Source organism: Typopeltis vanoorti, chromosome 8, assembly GCF_054136105.1.
Source record: "Typopeltis vanoorti isolate ZY-2024b chromosome 8, IOZ_Tvanoo_1.0, whole genome shotgun sequence".
Classification (NCBI taxonomy): domain Eukaryota; kingdom Metazoa; phylum Arthropoda; class Arachnida; order Uropygi; family Thelyphonidae; genus Typopeltis; species Typopeltis vanoorti.
In genome coordinates, this window is record NC_143556.1 from 45,721,107 (window position 1) to 45,744,085 (window position 22,979).

The following is a 22,979-nucleotide window of genomic DNA, read 5'->3' on the forward strand; positions in this document are numbered from 1 at the left end:
AACACTGCACTCAGTAACCAAATTACCATGTCATTAATCTGACAACAAAATTGCAGTCAGAAGTGTATCACATATCTTATATGTATTAAAAAAAAAAAAAAAAAACTGCTGTCATGAAAAATGGCGCTTCAAAAAATAGTATGCTTCATTACTGTAACTCATTAACAATATATACAATTTTTTCACAAAATATATATCAAACAAAAGAGTTAAATAGATATACAGACAAAATCTTGTATTTTCTTTCATCAGTAGACAGACAGATGGACGGACAGAAACAGACAAACAGATACACATTATCTGCAATTTATTTGATGTAGTCTCTACCAAGGAGATATATACAAGATGAGGGCTCAAATGAGGCTAACCTGACTCTGAATCACTGCTGTCTGAAGAACTAGATGTACTGCTACTGCTGCTGCTGTCACTATCACTCGAACTGCTACTACTTTCACTTAGTCGCCTTTGGCAACCCACAACATCTACATGAGAATTTTCGGTATCTAAAGAACATAAAAAAGACCAATTAAAAATAACTCAAATGTTCTCCATCAAAAATACTCGAATATCACATGCAAATTAAAACAAGCAAATATATATATATGGTAACAGAATATCATAATTGAATAAAAAGATGTCACAATACAAGAACAGATATATTAATTTAAAGCAGTTACAAAATACTCCTATCTATCATGAATCTAGTCAAGTGGCATGTTTCTGTCTTGGCACAGCATTTCATTGCCTTCCCCTATTTTCATGACCTTTCAGCTTGTAGTTCATCTTCCTATGTATGCTATCATATACCATTCATTCTAGATGCTCCCCCCCCCCCCCAAACTCCCACCATGGTTTCCATTACTGGTGTTTAGCTCTTTCATTATTTCTTCATTTCTCTTTTTTGTCTAGTCCTGCATAACCAGCTGTTCTTGTCATATATTACATTTCTGCTGCAAGAATTCTTTTATCTCTTTCTCTCATTTCCCAAGCTTCAGTGCCATTTAATAATGTTGGTTTTGAAAAAAATATTATTTACGGCATCTCCATGAAGTTCAGAGACTCAAATGAACGATCATACACATAAATCCTGTCATTCCTCTCCTTGAATCCATTCACTGTCAGGGAACTCACAACCAATTCTGGCAATCCATTCCACTCACCACACAAAAAACCTGGTCTGCATAACCCTACTAACCACACTCTTACACAACCTCAATGGATTGCCCCCTAGCTCTCTGGCTATTTGTCATATATTGAAAATTTTCATTTGCATTAATTTTATAAAATCCCTTTAATATCTTAAAAGTTTCTATCATTTCCCCTGTTTTTCACCTATCAACTAAACTTTGTAACCCACAAACTTGAAGCCTATCCTTGTAGGGAGTATTCCACAGCCTTCACCATCATGGTAATTCATCTCTGAAGTTTTCAACCACCTTCCTGTCCCCAAGAAACCTAGGTGACAAAATCTGTAGCACAGTAGTGAAGATGTGAACATATCATAGCCTTATAAAAAAAAAAAGGGGGATAATAATTTCCTTGTCTTTACTTGTTAGCATGTTTTTCAACATCTAAGTAATTTGTTGGGCTATTTAACCAACTTTACAATATACACTCTGAACTTCAACTCTTTGTCCACAATTATCCCCAAGTCCTTGGCCTCAGCAATTTCCTGCAATTCAATATCATCAATACGACACGCCATATGCAACCATTTCAACCCGAAGTGCATAGTCTTACATTTTGGAACATTAAATTGACAATCATTATCCTTTGTCCATGATGCCAATTTATTTAAATCATCCTGCAGGATATCTACTCTTTCAATCCTCTTACCAATTTTGGATCATCAGCAAACAACTGAATATTCCCTCTAAAATATGTTCCTATCATCAATATACAAATTAACGAGTAGTGGCCCTAGTATACAAATTAAAGAGTAGTGGCCCTAGTACCGAACCCAGAGGTACTCCAGTAGTCACCATATACTACTCCCTGTATTCTGTTTGTCAGCCATTTGCCTGTCCATGCTACTAGCCTCATATCCATTCCCATCCTCTCCAGTTTTTGTAAGTTTTCCATGTGGTGATGTCAAATGCCATGGCAAAGTTGAGCAATATCATGGTGCAGCTAGCCATTACCTTTATCCAATTCTGCTGTCACTTTATTATAAAATGTGAATAAGTTACTAAGACAGGACCTACCCTTCACAAAGCCATGCTGTCCACTACAGAGTATTGCATCCTATCCACACACTATTATATTTTACCTTTCACCAACTTTTCCAATACTTTAACAAACAACCACTCCCAATATATTAATTGGTCTATAGTTTGCTACCACCTTTGGAGCCACCTTTATGAAATGGTACTATCTTACTCTCTTTCAACTCCCTTGAAACCTTGCCAGAGCTGAGACTTAGATTGAACAACTTTGTCAGAGGCTATGCCAATTCTCTTGCACATTCACATAGTATATGAGCTAATATGCCATCCAACCACAATGCTGTGTTCACATTCATATATTTTAATATGCTGAACATCTGTTTATCTACCTAAATGTTGATATGTATCATTGTGACACCAGGAATTCAACTATTTCTTTTGGTTCAGTCAGCTTCCTACCACGAGAATTGTTTAAAGTCATTCCACCATAATCATTTTTCCTCTTATTTGCTAAATAACAAAAAAAAAAACTTTTTTGGGTTTACTTCAGCCTGTTTAGTCTTGGATCATCAGCAAGCAACTGAATATCCCCTCTTAAATATGTCCTTATCAATATTCAAATTAAAGAGTAGAGGCCCTAGTACCAAACCCAGAGGTACTCCAGTAGTTATTTCTCTCTCATAGCCTGATTTGGCCTTTATTACCATGCTAGTCACCCTTCTTGCTTGCAATTTGTACTGCTCATATCCCTACTCATCAACTTAATTCCAATTTGGTTTATCCTCCTGACTATGGGATGCAATCTGATATATAAAATTAATATAAATACTAAATTAAATTGATTGTAAGACAAGTAACTGTAGTACACTATGGTCTACTGTTTTGGAACTGCTATAGCTATTCTTTATTTTTACAATTTGTGATCTAGCATTTAAGTAATTTTCAAACAAGTTTAGGGCAGTAACTCTTATTCCTATGACTTCTAAGTTTTTTTTAAATTAAAATTTCATGTGATACAGTCAAAAGCTTTGTGTAGATCAAACTGCTAGTGTTAGTTCATGTTCATCTAGGGTGGTAAATGCTGTGTAAAGTTCAGCAAAACAAGTTATGCACTACACGTTTGCTTGAACCCAAATTAATTCTTTGAAAAGAAGCTATTTTTGTACAACACTGTCATGAGTCATTTTTACCAATTTCTCAAATATTTTTGAAAAGACCAGTAGAAGAGAGATCGGTTTGTAATTTTTAAGTTTTTTTTTTTTTTTTTTTTTTGTAAATAGGTAATTTGGGATTTTGTAAATTGGCCTTCTTAAAATTCGATGGAAACTTGCCTGTCTTCAGTGATAAGTTAAAAATGTACAAAATGAACTGGCTTCTGTCCACTGTTTTGACTGCTGTTTAGATTCTGGTGTGTAATAGTGAATCCAAGTCTCAACCATAGTAATAAATCAGCACACAAAATCAGTGTTTTATTCTTGTTAAAATGCTCTAAGCACTGTTCAGAGATTTTCATGCAAGTGTGTTTTTGATCTGCAGTGAGGAAGCACGACACCCATCTTGCGCAAAGCTTTTCATTTGCAATTCTTCGTGCAAAATATATCCTAATGTTCTTTTGAAATACCTAGTCTCAGCAATTTCACGCACTTTGACTCGCTGGTCACTGAATATCATACCGTGCACTCGATCAATGATTTCTGGTGTTGTTACACTTTTTTGGACGTCCTTCACGTGGATCATCTTCAAGGCTGGTATGGCCATGTTTAAACTCAGCAGCCCTTTCTTAATTGTCGAAAACGAAGGAGAAGAGTGCCCATAAACTTTATGGGCACACTTTTATGAATATCAATTTCTTTTGGCGTTAAACCTTCTTTTACAAAAAATTTTATAACTGCACGATACTCAATTTTATCATTTCAAGGGATACAGAACAACACTTTGGCTTCCGACAGCTGTATAAAACAAATTACTTGATAATGATTTGCAATTTCACATCGATCGATACATATGACAGATGTACCAACTTAGAAAAAAATAATCTTGCTGATAGTGTTGCCATCTATGGTTGAGGCCGAGAACTTTTCAGACCACCCTCATAAGTTGGGAAAGGGTTTGCTTGTGTATATCTTTGCCAATTAATTTATTCACAGACTTCCATTGTTTTCTGGAGTTCTCTTGGCATTTCAGGAATTAGTTTCTGTAGTATTTGTTTTTACTTTCTCTTAATTTATAGTGTATAAATTTCTACAGCACTTGAAACTGTGTTCATAATATTGATACTCTATATGCTTTATCTCTAATTTTTATGTAGTGTCTGATTCCCTGTGTAATCCACAGCTCAGTTTCTTTCATTTTGCCTATTATTTGAACTTCTACTGAGTCTTGTATTTTACTGTTTAATATCTCAATACATTTATGATATGAGGTATCAATATTTCTTTCTGTTATCTCTTCCCAAGAGACAGTGCTCAAGTTACTGTTTCAATACGCTGTAGTCAACTGTTGTGTAAGGGATGTTTTTGGTTGTGCTGTACCTGCAAATGCACTTTAATACCGATTGGAAAGTGATCTGTGAGATGTTGGTACAGAACTGCTGCTTGGATTTTGCTTATGCAAGTTTTCCCAAATACATGATCTATGCATAATCAAGCATTTACCACATTGAATTCTTTTTGCACTCATTCCACCAAGTTCAAATTTGATAGTCTTTTCCTTAAAAAGTGTGAAATGCTACAAAATCTGAACCTGAATCGATCAGACTGCATCCCGATCTTAAAGTTTTGGAAAGTGACCACTATTAATTGTTTATAATTTTTTATTTTATTTAAATTAATTATTTTAAATGATATTTTATCTATGCTTTTTACATTTGTTCCTTTGAACTCTAATAGTGAAATCATATACTCTTCAGCTATGATTGAGTCCAACTATTACATGCATGATTTATGACTCATTGTAATTCATATTATGAATGTACTTAATGGTCTGTTTCTCTAATGTTCACGTAACATGGATGAAATATACTGGACTTTTTGAAGAAAATTATAATTTTTGTTGCATGTATAAGCCATGAAAGCTTTTTAAATACATCTAGTACACATGTTCCATTAAAACTATTTATTTACTAATTATTCTAGTGTTTTAAAAGAACATGCATGCATTTTGATTTATGTAAGTTTTCAATCAAAGATTGAAAAATGATGCAGTAACATAACACTACACATCCAAATGCATACAAATTTCAAATTTGCTAGAGAAAACTAAGTTGCTTTAGATTTATTGCAATTACCTCTCTTAGCAGGTTTCTTGGATGTGCCTAGTTGTCCACTGACATCCTGTAACCTTTTTTCCAACTCTTGTTTCTTCTCCCGAACTTGTTCTTCTTTAGATTTGCCAATAATTTTATTTTTTGCATCTAAAATAATATACATATTTATAATGTATATACACATGCCCATTGTTTGAAATATACGAATTAACTTACATTGGTTATAATTGAACTATTTAAAAATGTTTTTTGCTAAAATAAATTATTCTTCTTCTAGACTCCATCTGAAAAAAAAAAAAAAAAAAAAAAACTGATATTTCTACAGCTATTAATCATGACAGTTAAGCCTTGTCTTGAAAGGCTAGAGAGTGTACAGCAGTTGCGGAATTGACTAGCAAAGGGAGGAATAAAAATTTATTAGCTACATATATTGCAGCTAAATTTTCATTTTTTATTCAGAAAGCTATAGAACAGGCTGATTTAATCACATCCATATCTGTGAAAAATTACGTTATTAGCACTTCTGTAAAGAAGCACTAATAATCTGCCAGTTCTTATCTAAGTGAAAATGACGGGAAAAAAATGTGATTTGCATATTTGGAGAGGAAATTTATAATATACAGGAGTAGTGTAGTTAACAATACTATATGAAAATAACATACAGAGACTAATGTACTATTTGAAATGACATTAAAGAATACCCAAAACAAACAGGCTATTAAAAGAAAACTTCTGAAAAGCCTTCTGGAACAAATTCTCCCTGCCTCTCCTTGTGGAAGATTAATGAAACCAAAGTTATTCTTAAGTATCAATGTATCCACAGGGTATTTAGTATTACAATGCATATTGTGGTTATTATCTATAAGGGATATTTGATCTTATCATTGTAGTTAACTGATAAAGCAGATAGTGCGCATCTAAAGCATAGCATCAAATATATCGCTCTTGCTATGATGTGTCAGTAATTTGTTATGAGGTAACTTTGTTATAATGAGGAATACCTGATCCTGTCCTGGATAAGTCATGGGGAAAAACCTCCTGGAACTTTGAATTTAGACATTTGTTATAGTAATTTACTGAGATGAAATATGGATCATTTTCATGACTACACACACACACAGGTTCTGGGTGTATATCGATAATAAGTCTTCAGTGTCTTCTTAAGTTATGCATCCCAACCAGTGTCTATAGGAGTTCACTCGATCTCTATTGATGTGGCTGAAAATCCAGCACACCTGAATATGAAAATTAAGTACCTTCAGTTTGAGCAACAGCGCTGTAGGACTTTGCAAAGCAATGAATGTGGAATATACAGGAGACAAGACAGCCTGTAAAGAACAATGAGTCTGTAAAAATTATACACTTTTGGTAGTCATTTTCTTTTATATATATATAAGCACAAGCTGATTTGCATGCAACCTTGCTGTACAATTATTGCAACTGAGTAAGATCTGACTTGATATGACAGTCAGGAAATAAAACAGCAACAAACTGAGGTCTGAGATCTTGAATCATCAGTATAGGTGGGAAGGAAATCAGTGTTCTGCTCTGTGTGTGCAAATAAATGCGTATAGATGGATGATAGAGTGTTAGCCTTGCTTAGAGAATGTAATCCTCTGAAAGTATTCTTCTCTTACTATATAACATATGTTGTATAGTAAGAGAAGGAGATCCATAGAAGACAATGGAAGATGTTTTATCTTATAATTATTATCATCAGGACCGACTACATTGACAGGAGTAGGAGCTCTTTTTTCTTCCTCCCTAATTAAAGGCTGATTGCACTGCTCTAGCCCCATTAATAAAAAAAAAAGTTTGGTTGCCATTTCTCTGTTGCTCTTTCAATATTAAAATTTCAGGAGGATATGAAGCTGTTACTGAGCTTGTAGTAAAAGACTTTTTTCCAAAAACATCTGCAATAGCATCAGGATCAGCAACAACATATTATGTTCCAAGGTAGATAAATGATGTGTTCTATATCTACCTTTCCAGATTTTTTCTAATACAATTTTTGCATTGGTTGTTTGATTAATCAATATGCAGGAATAAGGTTCAAAGAAAGACTTATTATTTTTAAATAATATCTATTCAACAACCAATAACCTACCTACCTACCAACAGAATAGAAAAAAGCAATAGTCAACCCTATTTTTAAAAAAGGCAGTAGAGTAGAGATGACCTAAAAATTATAGAGGTATATAAGTATTCTAAATTCCTGTTACAAAATATATAGCAAATTTTAAATAAACTAATAAAATATTCTGAGGAGTTCGACTAGGATGTCTGCTTTCAGCAACTTTTTCATATTTATCTAAATGAAATAATGAAATGGAATAAAAATTTCCATCACAGTATTAAACTTTCTCCTTCTGTGAACTTAAACACTCTCTTTTTTTGCTGATGACCAAACAATTAGAAATTCTGAAGATAACTTATAGAAAGATATTTTAAATTTAAATGAAATTGTCAAAGATTATGGAATGATAATATCATCAGAAAAATAAAAAATGATGGTCTTTTAAAGGACAAGATCCAATAAGAACTAAAATAGTAATAGATAAGATTTTAGAACAAGTGAATTCATTTAATTACCTAGGATGTATTTACATATCAAAATGAAAAAGATTTAAACCTAAAAACTGCAAAATATTTAAAAATAACAGGTGTAATTAACTATATTTAAACTGATCCCTAGTTCAAAAACAAACCAGACAAAAATTACACAATACATTAGCCCTACCCTATTGCATGAAAGTGAAATCTGGACAATAAAACAAAAATTAATAGCAGCTAAAATGAAATTTACGAGAAAAACTTCAATATATATAATAGATTTAGTTTAATCCTTTATCCCAGTGAGAGCAAACAAAGTTTGCGCCTGAAAATATCTTCAGGACTAAATATAGTGTTGTACTATCTTATCCAGTAAGTAGTGCAACACCAAGGCAACTCGTGGCAAAGGTGGAGCAAGCTACCAGGCACTTCTAACCCAGTATCTCCCATAATGCAAAACACATTTCCTATGTGGATATGTATACTGTTATGCATTAAAGGGATTGGCCATCTACCCAGACTAGTTTCGACCTTTATTGAGGTCTCTTCAGTGGGAGCCAGGCCCAGAGCTGGAGATACCAGGCAGAAGCAGTAGCAAGTCATCTGTGCCTATGGGAGTTGCCAAAAGGTTTATCACCTTTTTTAAAAATTACTCTGGATTTAGAGAAAGATGTTGAAAATTTATTTATCACTAGGTTAGACTATAATAGATTTAGTTTAATCCTTTATCCCAGTGAGAGCAAACAAAGTTTGTGCCTGAAAATATCTTCAGGACTAAATATAGTGTTGTACTATCTTATCCAGTAAGTAGTGCAACACCAAGGCAACTCGTGGCAAAGGTGGAGCAAGCTACCAGGCACTTCTAACCCAGTATCTCCCATAATGCAAAACACATTTCCTATGTGGATATGTATACTGTTATGCATTAAAGGGATTGGCCATCTACCCAGACTAGTTTCGACCTTTATTGAGGTCTCTTCAGTGGGAGCCAGGCCCAGAGCTGGAGATACCAGGCAGAAGCAGTAGCAAGTCATCTGTGCCTATGGGAGTTGCCAAAAGGTTTATCACCTTTTTTAAAAATTACTCTGGATTTAGAGAAAGATGTTGAAAATTTATTTATCACTAGGTTAGACTATAATAGATTTAGTTTAATCCTTTATCCCAGTGAGAGCAAACAAAGTTTGCGCCTGAAAATATCTTCAGGACTAAATATAGTGTTGTACTATCTTATCCAGTAAGTAGTGCAACTAAATCCAGAGTAATTTTTAAAAAAGGTGATAAACCTTTTGGCAACTCCCATAGGCACAGATGACTTGCTACTGCTTCTGCCTGGTATCTCCAGCTCTGGGCCTGGCTCCCACTGAAGAGACCTCAATAAAGGTCGAAACTAGTCTGGGTAGATGGCCAATCCCTTTAATGCATAACAGTATACATATCCACATAGGAAATGTGTTTTGCATTATGGGAGATACTGGGTTAGAAGTGCCTGGTAGCTTGCTCCACCTTTGCCACGAGTTGCCTTGGTGTTGCACTACTTACTGGATAAGATAGTACAACACTATATTTAGTCCTGAAGATATTTTCAGGCGCAAACTTTGTTTGCTCTCACTGGGATAAAGGATTAAACTAAATCTATTATAGTCTAACCTAGTGATAAATAAATTTTCAACTTCAATATATACTCGATCACAAAAAAAAAAAAAAAAAAAAAAAAAAGAATTAAACCAGGAATCAGTAATAAAAATTATTAAAAAAATATATACATGAATGGATGGAACATGTTGAAAGAATGAAAACAGAAAGATTACCAAAACAAGACTTAAATTACATACAAACTGTTAGGAAAAAGAAAACCAGGACGTCCTCTAAAGAGATTCAACAAGGGCCAGAACAAGCCACTCTAGGCCTAAATCCTTGAAAGGTGATTAATCAACAATATAAATTGAATCCAAGAATATTTTTTGATTCTGAAGTCTCCTGTAATGTGCTTTGGCCAACCACATTTAAAATCTATTAAATTTGATGTGGAAGGATGAAATATACCCCTATGTTCCGTCTTAATCTTTTTTTTGGCTGCATAGCATTCTAGGTTCTACTAGAACTTTGAATACAGAAGCAATTAAGATGTTTTTGAAATGTGGCTATTGTTGCATGGTCAATACAATCTGTGACATATTTAACTGCTTCATAGATAGGTGTTGGACTGACCGCTTTTGCAATATATTTTGAATTAATGAATATCAATATTACATGTATCGAATACATGAAACCCTCAAAAAGTCTGGTCTGGCACAGCATAGTATTAACACTAAACACAGTATTGAGTTCGATGAAGCTCATCTTCTCCACAGAAGCAGGTTTAAATATGACCGGCTTCTCAAAGAAAGTTGTGAATCCCTTTTATGTTGAGAAAAGTTCTAGCACGTGGCAACAGTTTTTAATTGGTAAATCACCAACAGGAATACAATGTACCTTGAATTCCTGTTTCTATGCACTGGTGTACTTTTATTCATTATGAAATATTTGCACTTTAATTTCATTAAAGTTAATCACTGTGGTTATGTAATTTATTGTTTTTCCATCATCTATCATAACCCAAACATAGCATCCATTGTCGATCAACCAGGCATAAAGCCAAACTGCTCCTTTGCAATCTCCACCTACTTCCTGTCTTCTGTCAAGAACCCTTTCTAGGATTTTCATTGTGTGAGTGAGACATCAACTTTATTCCTCTGTAATTCTTACAGTCCTGTGCATCCCCTTTAGCCTTGTAAATAAGGACAAGAGTACTTTCCTTCCACTCCTCGGGCATTTTTTCCTGTTGGCAAACATTTATGAACAGATCCCACAGCAGGTCAATGCCCTCTTCCCCCAGTGCCTTCCATGCCTCCACTTGGATCCTGTCAGGACCCACCAATTTTCCATTCTTCATCCTCTTTGCAGCCTCCTCAACTTTCACTCTATTGATATTCTGCACCATCCCCTCATAAGGCTGCCCATCTTCTCTGTGAGTCCTCACATTTTCCTCGTTCAAAATCCCTTCAAAGTATATTATCCATCTGTTTCTTACATCTACATCCCTCCTTAATACTCTTCCTTTGCAGTCTGATCTGCCTCACATGTAAGATGTCTTTTGATGTCATATTTTTGATGTCAACAGTTGCCAGTCGATAAATTTTTCTCTGCTCTTCCTTTGTTTTTAAGTGATCATAAATCATAAAGATCTTGATATACCATTGCCGTTGCCTGAAAAACTATTTTCCCAGCTTTTCGCTTTCTCTCTCTGTACGCCTCTAAATAACTTGGAAGTAAACTATCCAAAACCCAACCTCAAAAATCTTCCAAAAAAAAAAAAAAATCTCTTCAGCATTTACCATGATACCGATTTCAACAACTGCACCATCTACTATAGAGATCCAAAACATGATCGCCTGTTTTTAAACAAACCCCAATTACTGCTACAACCACCAGTTCAAACTATACGGATTCATCTCCACCAAAAGTGTCACACAATTTTGTATGGTCTGATATGACTTACCAGCAGATGTCAGAATCTTTGTCATTTCTACCAATTTGGAAGAGAACTTTACATATCAGCTGTAAGCAGTGACCTTACAGCACTGATAATCTACCAACCAGAATACCTAACAATACTTCCATTGACCCAACACTATGGATCTTTTCTTGACCAGTTCTCCATGCTAACATGCTGTTAAATGATCTCTCTCTCTCTGCTCTTGGTAATTTAGATCATAATCTTATTCCATGTCATCTCTAGTTGAATACCTTTCAATCATTTGCTACTACAACACTACCAAATGGAAAGAACTCCGAAACATTTCTGCTATCTAGATACTTGCTATGACCATCTCATTGAAATTAACTATGTTTGAATGAGGCCTTTCATCCCCCACTGTACAAACTCCCAATATCCAAGTCATGGTTTTACAAGTCTGTGTCCAAGAAAAAGGCATGTACCAAATGGCTTGAGATAAATACTCCAGCTTTGTTCAGAGTCTACATTAAAGCCTGTAGCAACTACAAAACAATTATGCCATGTCTGACTTCTAGTCGTCAGCTGCAAGAAACTTACCTCCAACACTAATGACATTTTTCTATCTGTTCACTTGCAAAAGCTTCTTGGTATAATTTCTGTCCAACTGTGCTCCAGCCCTTTTGTCATCTGGATGGACCAACTGCATAACCTCATGATATCATACTTGTCATTTAAATATTCTTTTAATTAGAATTTGAATTTTCACATTACAGTTTCTGAAAAATATTAAGCGCACAGTAAAGCCCATCAATTTTTTCAAGGTCATAATTATTGTTTACGCAAGAAAAAAAAAAAGTTGTGTCATCTGTACTGCATTACATCTTGTTTCGAAAGTAAGATAGTTCAGACAATAAAATGGGTAAATTCTGTTTACGGAGGGGAAAACAGTCACAATTCAAAGAACTGCAGTGAAAAGAAAATACTTATAGCATTCAATAATAATTTTCTATAGAGTTTTTGCACCGCAGTTACCACCATCTTCATTTCTATCTTCCAGCGTGGAATATTATTCCTCTGATGAATCTTCGAACTTTGTGGAAAATCTTTTTTCTGTTAAAGAAAACATTTCTTCAGGAGTTAATTCTTTCCCTACTATCTGTAAAGCCCAATTAGTTATATAAATATAAAAGGCAAAATAAACATTACCTGGAGAGGAAAAGGATTATTTACCAACAAATGTTGTTTCAGTATAAGTTTTAAGAGTTCACATATGATAGAAACAATAGCTTTGCACATACAGGGTGCAGAGTCATCCAGGTAAAGTTTACCTTGCCTTTGGTGTTTAGTTTTATATTATGTTCATAAAAATTATTGGCATTATAGAGGGCAGAGAAAGAACGAGTTCCTGAAGGGGCATCTTCTTCGAATGAAAATGACAACCTACTTTCCAAAGTAACAATTCAAATATAATTACTTGAAAATTTACAGATGCCATTTCCAGTGACAAAGATAAGTGAGCATCATAAATCCAATATAAACAAAGTCACACAAACTGCAATTGGTGTTTGTTGGGACAGTTGGTTTATGCAGGAGTGTTTTAATTTAGTATAGCAGCAAGCTTGTATCACATTACACAAACAGGAAAAATCTAAATGACATTCTATATAACTTGGCCTGATGGTTAAAAGTGATGTCGCTCTTATATACTTAGTAGGATGACATGAATTTCATACACTACTGAAAACAATGAATATGTCTCATGAGATGAAATCTTACTATAAGTTCCACAACTTAAAACAGAAAATTACAATAAATAATCTAGAATATATTAAATTTCACACAAATTCTCAGATGGCTCTAAACCATATCCTTCCAAACTGCTTTCAAGAAAAAAACCAATCAGTTTTCACAATCATGGGAATTGAGTAAATATACATCACAATATTAAAAACATTTAAATTTTATGATCATCATAGTCAATTGTTATGGCACTGAAATGTTTTATAATGAAGAGGAATGCGAGTTTCCAAAAGTGAAAAAAGAACAAATGATTTCAGTGAAAAGAGATATTTCCCATCAGAAAATGCTCTTCAGCAATACTCAGAGACTAAAACTAAGTGATTTTTATCCAACTACTGATTACTTAATATAATTAAGTTATTAATATATATATAATTATTAAGGAGGGTTACAATCTGTGACAAGTGATGTGGTTAATGCAATGTGCATTTTTATCTCAACTTCTATGACTTTATAATACTTGCATCAAAATAAATCTGTAAGTCAGTGCTATTAATATAAAACAACTTTTGCACACATCCTATAAGGAATGCAATGAGCTAAATAGGGTTTCTGACTCAGTAATGAAGTGAATTCCATGAGAGGCTAATCATTTGAGATTTAAATAAACAGACACTGAATTCTGTACGCACCAAAATAAAAACATATACTATGACGGTATACCATAATTGAAAAAATCCACATCCCCTGTAAAGCCTGTTTAAATATGTTCTCCCTTCTCCTACAAAACCAAGATAAAAAAATCATCTACTGGAAAAACAACCAAGAGAAATTAATGAAATCATAAATGTATAAATAATAAAAGCAGTGGAGGAGTTTGCAGAAAATCTTAGAATTACAGCAATCTCTCAATTTCCAGATGTTCAAATAAATGAACCCTCAATTAACTGATGCCCTTCAGTTAATAGTTAAATGCTTACTGGCTGGTACAGCACCATATAACCTTAAATTAACCAACCCTTCAGTTAGCTAATTAGCAAACTAATTTTTCCCACTGCAATTGACTAATTGAGGATTACATTACCATAGTGATATACATACATTGCTGATACAAAGATGATGAAAGAAGATGAGATCCCTTTATAAAATAATACGATTTATTCAGATGATAAGATCAGTGAAGAGTCATTAGAATATTTAATATGGAACAAGAAGCTAAACTGATACAGCAAGAGTGGCAATCGGAAGTGTGATGCAGGCTAATTTCAAAACTGGAAATTTTGCATCATGGCTTATCTTGATTATGCCCCCATGAATAGCATCTCTCCTTGACATGCTGACATATGGATATTATTGAAAGATTACTTGTCAGATGATTTTCACTGATTAGTGCAAGCCAATCGAATGTTTACTGGAATCCTTAAATATTAAATTAAATAAATTCTTTCACTCATTCAAATGGATATAACAAAACAGGATTAGCTGAGGTAAAAATAAAATAATAAAAATAACTGAAGCAAGCAATTAGTGACTATTCATGAGGATCTGTATATTCATTGCCACCACTCAAAATTTATGAAAGAGACAGCAGTAAAAAAAAAACGCACTTCCATGAATGAACAGGGCTGACCAAAGGAATAACTGAGATGGAAGATTAAGTTTCAGAATGTTTTTCTTGGTTCATATATAGAACAGAGATTGGCAAACAGATGTGGGGAAACTACTATAAAGGATATATGCTATTTGCATCTAGTAACTTAACATTGTGAAAAAATGATGTCAGCAATTAATCTTGAATGTACCCATGATAAAAACTTACTTTTGACTCATCTCTCAAATATGTGGAGGAAAGATTAGCACAAGATTACCTACCTTTTGAAATATGTCATTTCTAATGTTAAGTAATACTGTTCATAGTGAAGTTCACCTCTGAATAAGAGCAAAATTCTTTATTTCCTTAATCTTGGACTTAGACTTAAAACAAGAATGCAACTATTCAAAACTTATGCGTACTAATTAGGTAAACACATTACAATTTTAAATTTATTATCAAGCAATCAGTAATATATATTTTCCATTTCAGTGATGCCGTTGAATACTATTAATCTCAGTTTTAAAAACTAGAAAATGATAAAATTGGTGAGATACAAATAATTCAAAATTAAAAAAATATATCTCATTCAATAAGAATCAGTAAAGATAAAGCAAAAAAAATTATTATAAAGCTAACAATTGCTTTCCACCAATGGATGAATTCACAAAAATGCAACTGCATTCTACTTGTGAAAGATCTGCCCAACATCACATGCAACACGTGACTATAGAGAAAGTTAAAGATCTAGTTGAAAATAGCACAAGACAGAAAAACAAATTGGACCTTAAAGTGCAAATAATAGAGTTTGTTCAAACTTTTCTACTACATTTGGTCCAAAGGTGGATAAAATAAAGATCCATGTTGACTGACCATATCAGGCTATAATGGTGATCATTTATTAGTTTAGATTTCAGGCAGCAAAGATTATGACAATGAATTTTGTAATGTTCATAAAGAAATGAAGAGAAATAACTAAGTGAGAGGAGAAAAAAAATTAGAAAATATTGGGAAAGGAACAAATAATCCAAGCTGAAAAATAAATATTAGTAGAAAAAGAGAGTTTAAACAGTAAAACCAAAACAGGAATTAGTTCAAAAGCTCAGACATTCAGGAAAATGTCATAAAGATCAGAAGATTTGATATCCTAATCTGGACAAGATTGCTCAAGTTCTCATGAAAAATTGAAGGCACTGGAGTTAAATTCAAAAGCCAGCAGATTAGTTTGTGGCAATAATAATGCAACAGAAAAATGAGTGCAAAAGAAGTGGAAGCAGATATGGGCAAGAGTTATACACGGTAATTCCTACAAAGTGATCGGAAAGCAAGACAACAATTTGGTCATTTTACAAAAAGAAATTACAATGAAAGTCTGTTGTAGTATTCTCACACTTTCTCCTGAACAGATTGAAGCATTTCTAGGCCAATCAATGATTTTACAAGGCACAAGAATTTAGAGTGGAAGAAAACAAATGGTTTCAGTTATGTATTAAATGCAAATATATGGATAAGAAAAAGAACCAAATCACAGAAACGAGGCATAGGAAGTCACGAAGATTGTCCTACTAAGCATTCTTATAATGCCAAACAAATAAATAGCAAACCGTTTGCTACTGCGAACAAGTGTCTGCAGTTACTTTAGGATCATCAAGAATATATACATTATGTTCTAAGGTAGACAAACTGTGTGTGTTCTGTATCTACCTTTCATCTTCTGGATTTCATTTCAGACAGATTTTAGATAATTATTTGATTAATTTATGATGTAAATTTAATCAAAAGAGTGTTTTGACTCAGACATCACACATAATATGCTTTGGACTGAGCACATTTAAAATGCTATTAACTTTCTTGTGGTAGTATATCTATAAAATATATTCCATGTTCTATATTGATCTTTTTCAGTTGCTTGGCACTCTTGGTTCCACCAAGGTTTTGGGTAGAGTGGAAATCGGGATGATGTTTTTGGAAATGATGCAGTGGCAGCATGAACAATACAATCTGTGATATGCTTAGTTACTTCATTAACAGGTGTTTGGCTGACTACTCCAGTATGTTGTTGAAAGTGTTTTCACTTGGTTATACTGTTAACTAAAGATGCCAAGAAATTATATTCTTGGTTTCGTCCTTCATCCAAGTGTGAACAAACAAAGTTTGCAAGCGAAGTAACCTCAAGTATGAGCTACTTGTATATGGAGGCTAATGACTTCACATCATATGCCTTAGTATCTCATAATGCAAGGCATATATCCTCACAGACATATATAATGCCATGCATTAAAGGAAAGGCCACTATCCAGATTGGTTTCGACCTTTATTAAGGTCGAATCAGTGGGAGCCGGACCTAGAAGAGATACCAAGGTTGAAGTAATGCAGAAGTCATATTTCCCATGTACAAGTAGTCAAAAGGTGTCACACCTTATTATTACAAGTGCAAACTTTGTTTGCTTACACTTGGATAAAGGACAAAACCAATAATATAATTTCTTGGCATTTTTAATTCATACTTCAGTATTAATTTTTGCAAAATAGGAAAATATATTCCAGTCAGGCTGATTCACTTTCCACATGGCCATCCATGTAGGACATGGTTCCAGAGAATTTATTAGTGCTGATAAGAGGAAAATGACTGCTTCCGTATGTTTTCATCAAAGACTTATCCTTGTCTGATTGATATTTCTCATTAGATTTAGGGAAGTATAAATCAGTGTCCATCTCTTCTTCTGGAAAAATATCCAATATCTCATCAGTATTATTTATTTTATTTTTTCCTTCTGAGATGAGATGGTCTAGTGCAGGGGTCGGCAACCTGCGGCTCGCGAGCCACATGCAGCTCTTTGGATGTGAAGCTGCGGCTCTTTAGTTCCATACGCAAATATTATTTATTTTATCAAAAAAAAAAATTTAAAAATCGTTCTGAATCGATTAACGAGGATTAGGCACCGATTCTATCTTTCAGCCACTTGTACTCGCTTTTCACCGCACCCCTCCCCCCGTGACACGCATCGTCACTGTCGTCAGTCCGTCGGAAGTTTATATGTTTGGCAATTTTCATTGATTTCGGCATAGCTGGGCATAACACCTTTACTCGTAAACTAAGTATCTAATATTTGCCAAAATTTAAAAAAAAAAAACTAAAATGTGCAGACTGCGCCGTGATAAACACGTTCTGACAAGTCCGTTCGTGCCAGTCGGCGATCACCGCACACGGGAGGCGACACAGATGCAACGAAACTATGTACTTATAGTCAATCAGTACGTGAGAGAGTGAGACAAACAGTGTTTCGTGTCTAAATTATTTATTTTAATAATTAAATTATTAGAGAATTATTTATTTTATTTAGGTAGGTATTTTTAATTGGGAAATATTGTTGTAAAATGTTTTTTGATAAATTATATTTCATTATGCCCAGCTTCTCGTATCCGCTAAAACAGTACAAGATAGAATAGCTAAAATGTCTTCAAATGTAACATATTTGCAGGTGGAAGATATTCAACCTTCTTCTGCCTTATCACTTGCTATAGATGAGTCTTGCGACATAAAAGACACGGCACAAGTTGTCCTTTTTGTCAGGTATATGTCTTCCCAAGGTCCAAAAGAAGAACTTCTAGGATTGCTACCGCTCTCGGGACAAACTAGAGGGGAAGATATAGCGAATGCCGTGCAAAAATGCCTTGAAGACAATAAGATCTTGTGGCTCTTTAAAAACTTTTTAAAATTTTGTGGCTCTTTAAAAACTTTGAAATTTTGTAAATTGTAATTTTTGACTCTTCCGACTCAAAAGGTTGCCGACCCCGGGTCTAGTGGTATCTTTAAGTGATAAACTTATAATTTTTTTCACAAGGAGGTTCTAATTGAATGGAACCATTTTGTTTCTGAAGTGAGACCATACATCATGTGATTGATGCACTCAACAAAGAAGCAGTCATGATCATAGAGTTCAGGTGTGGTGAAATAGAGAAGAGTTTCAGCTGCTGTTCATATTTTCTTAACTGTTACCTTTTTTTGCATTTTGATGTATGTTTTGTATTTCCACTTACGTCATGCAGGGGAATATATTAGATGATTTCACTGAGAGGTTACGCATTTAGCTTTCTTGGCAGAGCAAAAGAGTGATTACCATGTTCTTTACTACCACATTGGGCATGGGTGGAAGAGCCATGACAGGCAGTTTGGACCTGTCTGTAATTCTAGTGGATTAGGGATGTACAATCTAACAGGACAACTGAGATACCCTGTTTTAACAGATGTTGGAGGCTTAGGAATATCAACTGAAAGGATGATGTTTCTGGTTGAAAGCAGATGAACATCCCTATGGACCAGAATGACAAGTATGAGGTGCATCTGATCCACAGAGATGTTCACCTGAAATAACATTCAAAAAACTATCCAAATCTGAACATATCTCATCAGGAACATCTAGGTGATCCTATTCAGAGATCACTCCTCTACAGGAATTGAGTGTTTTATGGGATGCAACTGTTATTGGTATTCCTTCTACTGATGTAGATCTGAATAGCTTTTTGGAATGTAATTTCTAAAAGGACATCACTGGAACGTAGTTTAACTGTTTTAAGAGAACCTGATAGTACCTTTTTGGATGAAAAAGGATAATATTTCCCAAGATGATTTTCACTTGTTGCACAGATTAGAAAAAACTAGCACATTTTTACTGGTATCAATACTTGGTGGAAGCTTTATTAGGGCTTCTGAAATTATTGAGGATGATGGATTCATGCTTGAGTGGTTTTTTAGATGATGGCAGAGCTAACCCCCCCCCCCTCCACACACACACACATTTTTTTGTCACTGAGCAATCCTGCCTCTGATCCCTCAAGCAACTCTAAACAAAAATTATAACTAAAAAGTACTAGTTCTGCTCCACTTCCCTGCCTTTCTTTTTCCATTGTTAGATGTCTTCTATATCTTTTTCAGATCCTTCTCCCCTATAAGAGCACTAAAATCCTAATGTAGATATTTAGTCACTATTTAGTATATCATAATAATTTATTTGAAAGTTTATTTTTCACTTGGTTAGACTATAATAAATTTAGTTTAATCCTTTATCCAAGTGTGAGCAAACAAAGTTTGCTCACACTTGGATAAAAGATTAAACTAAATTTATTATAGTCTAACCAAGTGAGAAATAAACTTTCGACATCTTTCTCTAAAACAACACTCCTATCTCAGGAGATACTGAGATAGGAGTGTTGTTAGCTTGCTCCACCTTTGCTGCGAGTTGCTCGGTGTTGTACTACCTTACCCCACTCCTGAAGATATTTTCAGGCGCAAACTTTGTTTGCTCACACTTGGATAAAGGATTAAATTAAATTTATTATAGTCTAACCAAGTGAAAAATAAACTTTCAACACCTTTCTCTAAATCCAGAGTAATTTAATAAAACGGTGGCATACCTTTTGGCAACTCCTATAGGTAAAGATCACCTGCCATTGCTTCTGCCTGGTATCACCACCTCTGGGTCTGGCTCCCACTGAACAGACCGCAATAAAAGTCAAAACTAGTCTGGGTAGTGGCCCTTCCCTTAATGCATAACATTATACATACCCGCAAGGAAATGTGTTTTGCATTGTGGAAGATACAAGATAGGAGTGATGTTAGCTTGCTCCACTTTTGCAACGAGTTGCTCGGTGTTGTACCACCTTACCCCAGTCCTGAGGATACTTTCAGGCGCAAACTTTGTTTGCTCACACTTGGATAAAGGATTAAACTAAATTTATTATAGTCTAACCAAGTGAAAAATAAACTTTCAACGTGTTTCTCTAAATCCAAAGTAATTTAATAAAAAGGTGGCACACTGTATAGCATCTCCTATAGGTAGAGATGACGTTGCGAATGCTTCTGCCTGGTATCTCCACTTGGACCTGGCTCCCACTGAAGAGACTGCAATAAAGGTCGAAAGTAGTCTGGGTAGTGGCCCTTCCCTTAATGCATAACATTATACATATCCACAAGGAGATGTGTGTTTTGCATTATGGGAGATACTGAGATAGGAGTGCTGTTAGCTTGCTCCACCTTTGCTGCAAGTTGCCTGCTGGTGTTGTACTACCTTACCCCAGTCCTGAAAATATTTTCCTGCGCAAACTTTGTTTGCTCACACTTGGATAAATGATTAAACTAAATTTATTATAATAATTTATTCATTCTTACCAGTACCAGCTTCCATACATTAAAATGAAAAATTGGGGTGGTGTTAGATCCTGAATGAACTTTTATAAAGAAACTATTCATTCAGGATTTAACAAGTTTAATATAACAGCTGAAAGAGAAACTTGACAGGGGAAAAGAGGACGCAACGAAGAGAGAATAAAAAGGGATTCGCGCCTTTTCTCAAGGCTTTTTTTTCCGTCTCCTTTGAACCTGCTTGTTCCTGATCGATTCAGGTTGGTACGACGATTCCGGACGGTGAGCCCTTTCCTTCGGATGCTTGATAGATTCCGAACGCGAGATGTCGGCATCTATAGTTTCGAGCTTTCACTAAGTGTCCCATCGGAAGGAAGCAGCAGAGCATTTCCTTGCAACCGGCAGAACAGATGAGAATGATCAGCAGCAGAGTAAAGCCTAATCAGACGAATACTGTGACCCTCCACGTGGACATAATCATGTCCACATGGAGAAGTACCGAGCTTAGTTCAACAAAGGCAAAAGGATCTAATGGACCAGGTATTCTGGGCAAGAAATGGTAAAGTAGAACTTTTTTTTTATCTACTTCCCAATTATGTTAGAGGAAAGAAAATCGTTATATATTGGTGTAATGTGGACAGATTATTAGAAAACTTTAAGTGATCATCTTAATCTTATATTGGCAGATTTCCATTAGACAAGTTGTCTGGAAACATTTACAGATGAATGTGACAAATTTTAATGTGTGAGACTAAGATTGTAGACAGAATTGATTAGAAGTTCATAGTATTTATATTATGTGTATTTATGTTTATCTTAAGGGAAAGTGTTATTGCTCATATGCCATAGGGTTTACTTGTTTCTCCTAGTTTGAATTTTGAATGATATTGAATTAATTGAGTGTGTGATATTTTATAATTGTAAATGTTTAAGATCCCAATAAACATGTTTTGTTTCTTATACCTGAGCCTTGCCTGAATACGAAATCAATCTACCACTCATAAACTCGAACCTAAGCGGGAGGGAATAGAAAGTATATTGTGTTAGATTAGAGGTCACGACTGCAAGCCGAGTTTTACATAGCCGTAGTTGAGTGTTTGTTTAACGAGTATGAGCATAAAGTTCTGGGAAGGTCGCTCTGAATAAGAGTCCCTTCTATCCTAGGATATTGGCTGGTGCAGCTTTAAAATATAAATTCATCAATATCTGAAAAGGAGCCCCAGATAGAAATTTCAAAGGATTCGTTCTTAATTTACGAATAACCTTTAGTAGTTAGAATGAAAATGTGACAAAGTTTTAGAAATCAACCTGTGACACAGATTAGTTTTCCTATGAGAGTGAGTGCACAAGAAATGAGTTGAGAGTCAAAGTTTGTTGTTATTGGAGGAGGTAAGTCTTACTGAAAGGAAAATTTTATAAAAGGGATAACAACTAAAATATATAGGGAAAAAAAACGACATAACAGGTGGGGATGGTGGAATTTGTTTTTGACTAAATGCAAATTTATTCAGAGTGAATTCCAGTCATTCTGTTGACGTACTTATTTCACAAGGAAATTACCTGTGGAACACCAGTTGCTGTCTCAATGTATTTAATTTGTCTCAATGTTAATGTATTTTATTCTTCCAATAACTCACAGGATTTATTCATAACTAAAGATAGCAAATTTGCATGCAAGTGGAAAAGAGGAGTCATGTAGTCTAGCCATAGGAGGTGGTAAAATGTGTAATTTTCAGTTAAGAGAGTATTGGAAATAAGGAGCCAGTGAGTATAATAAGAACCTACCAAGACAGTCTGGTGCAGTGCTAGCATAAGAAAATGCAGGGGAAATAGGCAAGGATAAACAAGTATCTTACTCCATAGAAAGAAGAATAAATCAGGCAAGAAGTAAACATGTATAACATCATTAAGTGGGATAATGAGCAGTACAAAGCACAGGAACAAAGGAAACATGGATGGTAAGAAAGGAAAATCACAACGGAGGAGGAAATTAGATGAGTAGGCCAAAAGTAATCCAAACGAGGCAA

At 34.5% G+C, this 22,979-nt stretch overlaps 1 protein-coding gene across 9 annotated transcripts in view; it reads right to left on the reverse strand.

The window, feature by feature from the left end:
- Positions 1-22,979, reverse strand: part of LOC150103963 (bromodomain-containing protein 2-like) — a 539,719-nt gene that overhangs the window by 255,269 nt on the left and 261,471 nt on the right. For all 9 annotated transcript variants that reach the window (XR_016548723.1, XM_090397216.1, XM_090397208.1 and 6 more), the window contains 2 exons: positions 5,452-5,577; positions 369-503 (listed from right to left, as the gene is read on the reverse strand). Coding sequence is in view for 8 of the 9 variants with exons in the window: in XM_090397216.1 (XP_090253342.1) it covers positions 369-503; positions 5,452-5,577 (261 nt within the window). In the remaining variant the exon portion in view is untranslated. The remainder of the gene's footprint in view (positions 1-368; positions 504-5,451; positions 5,578-22,979) is intronic.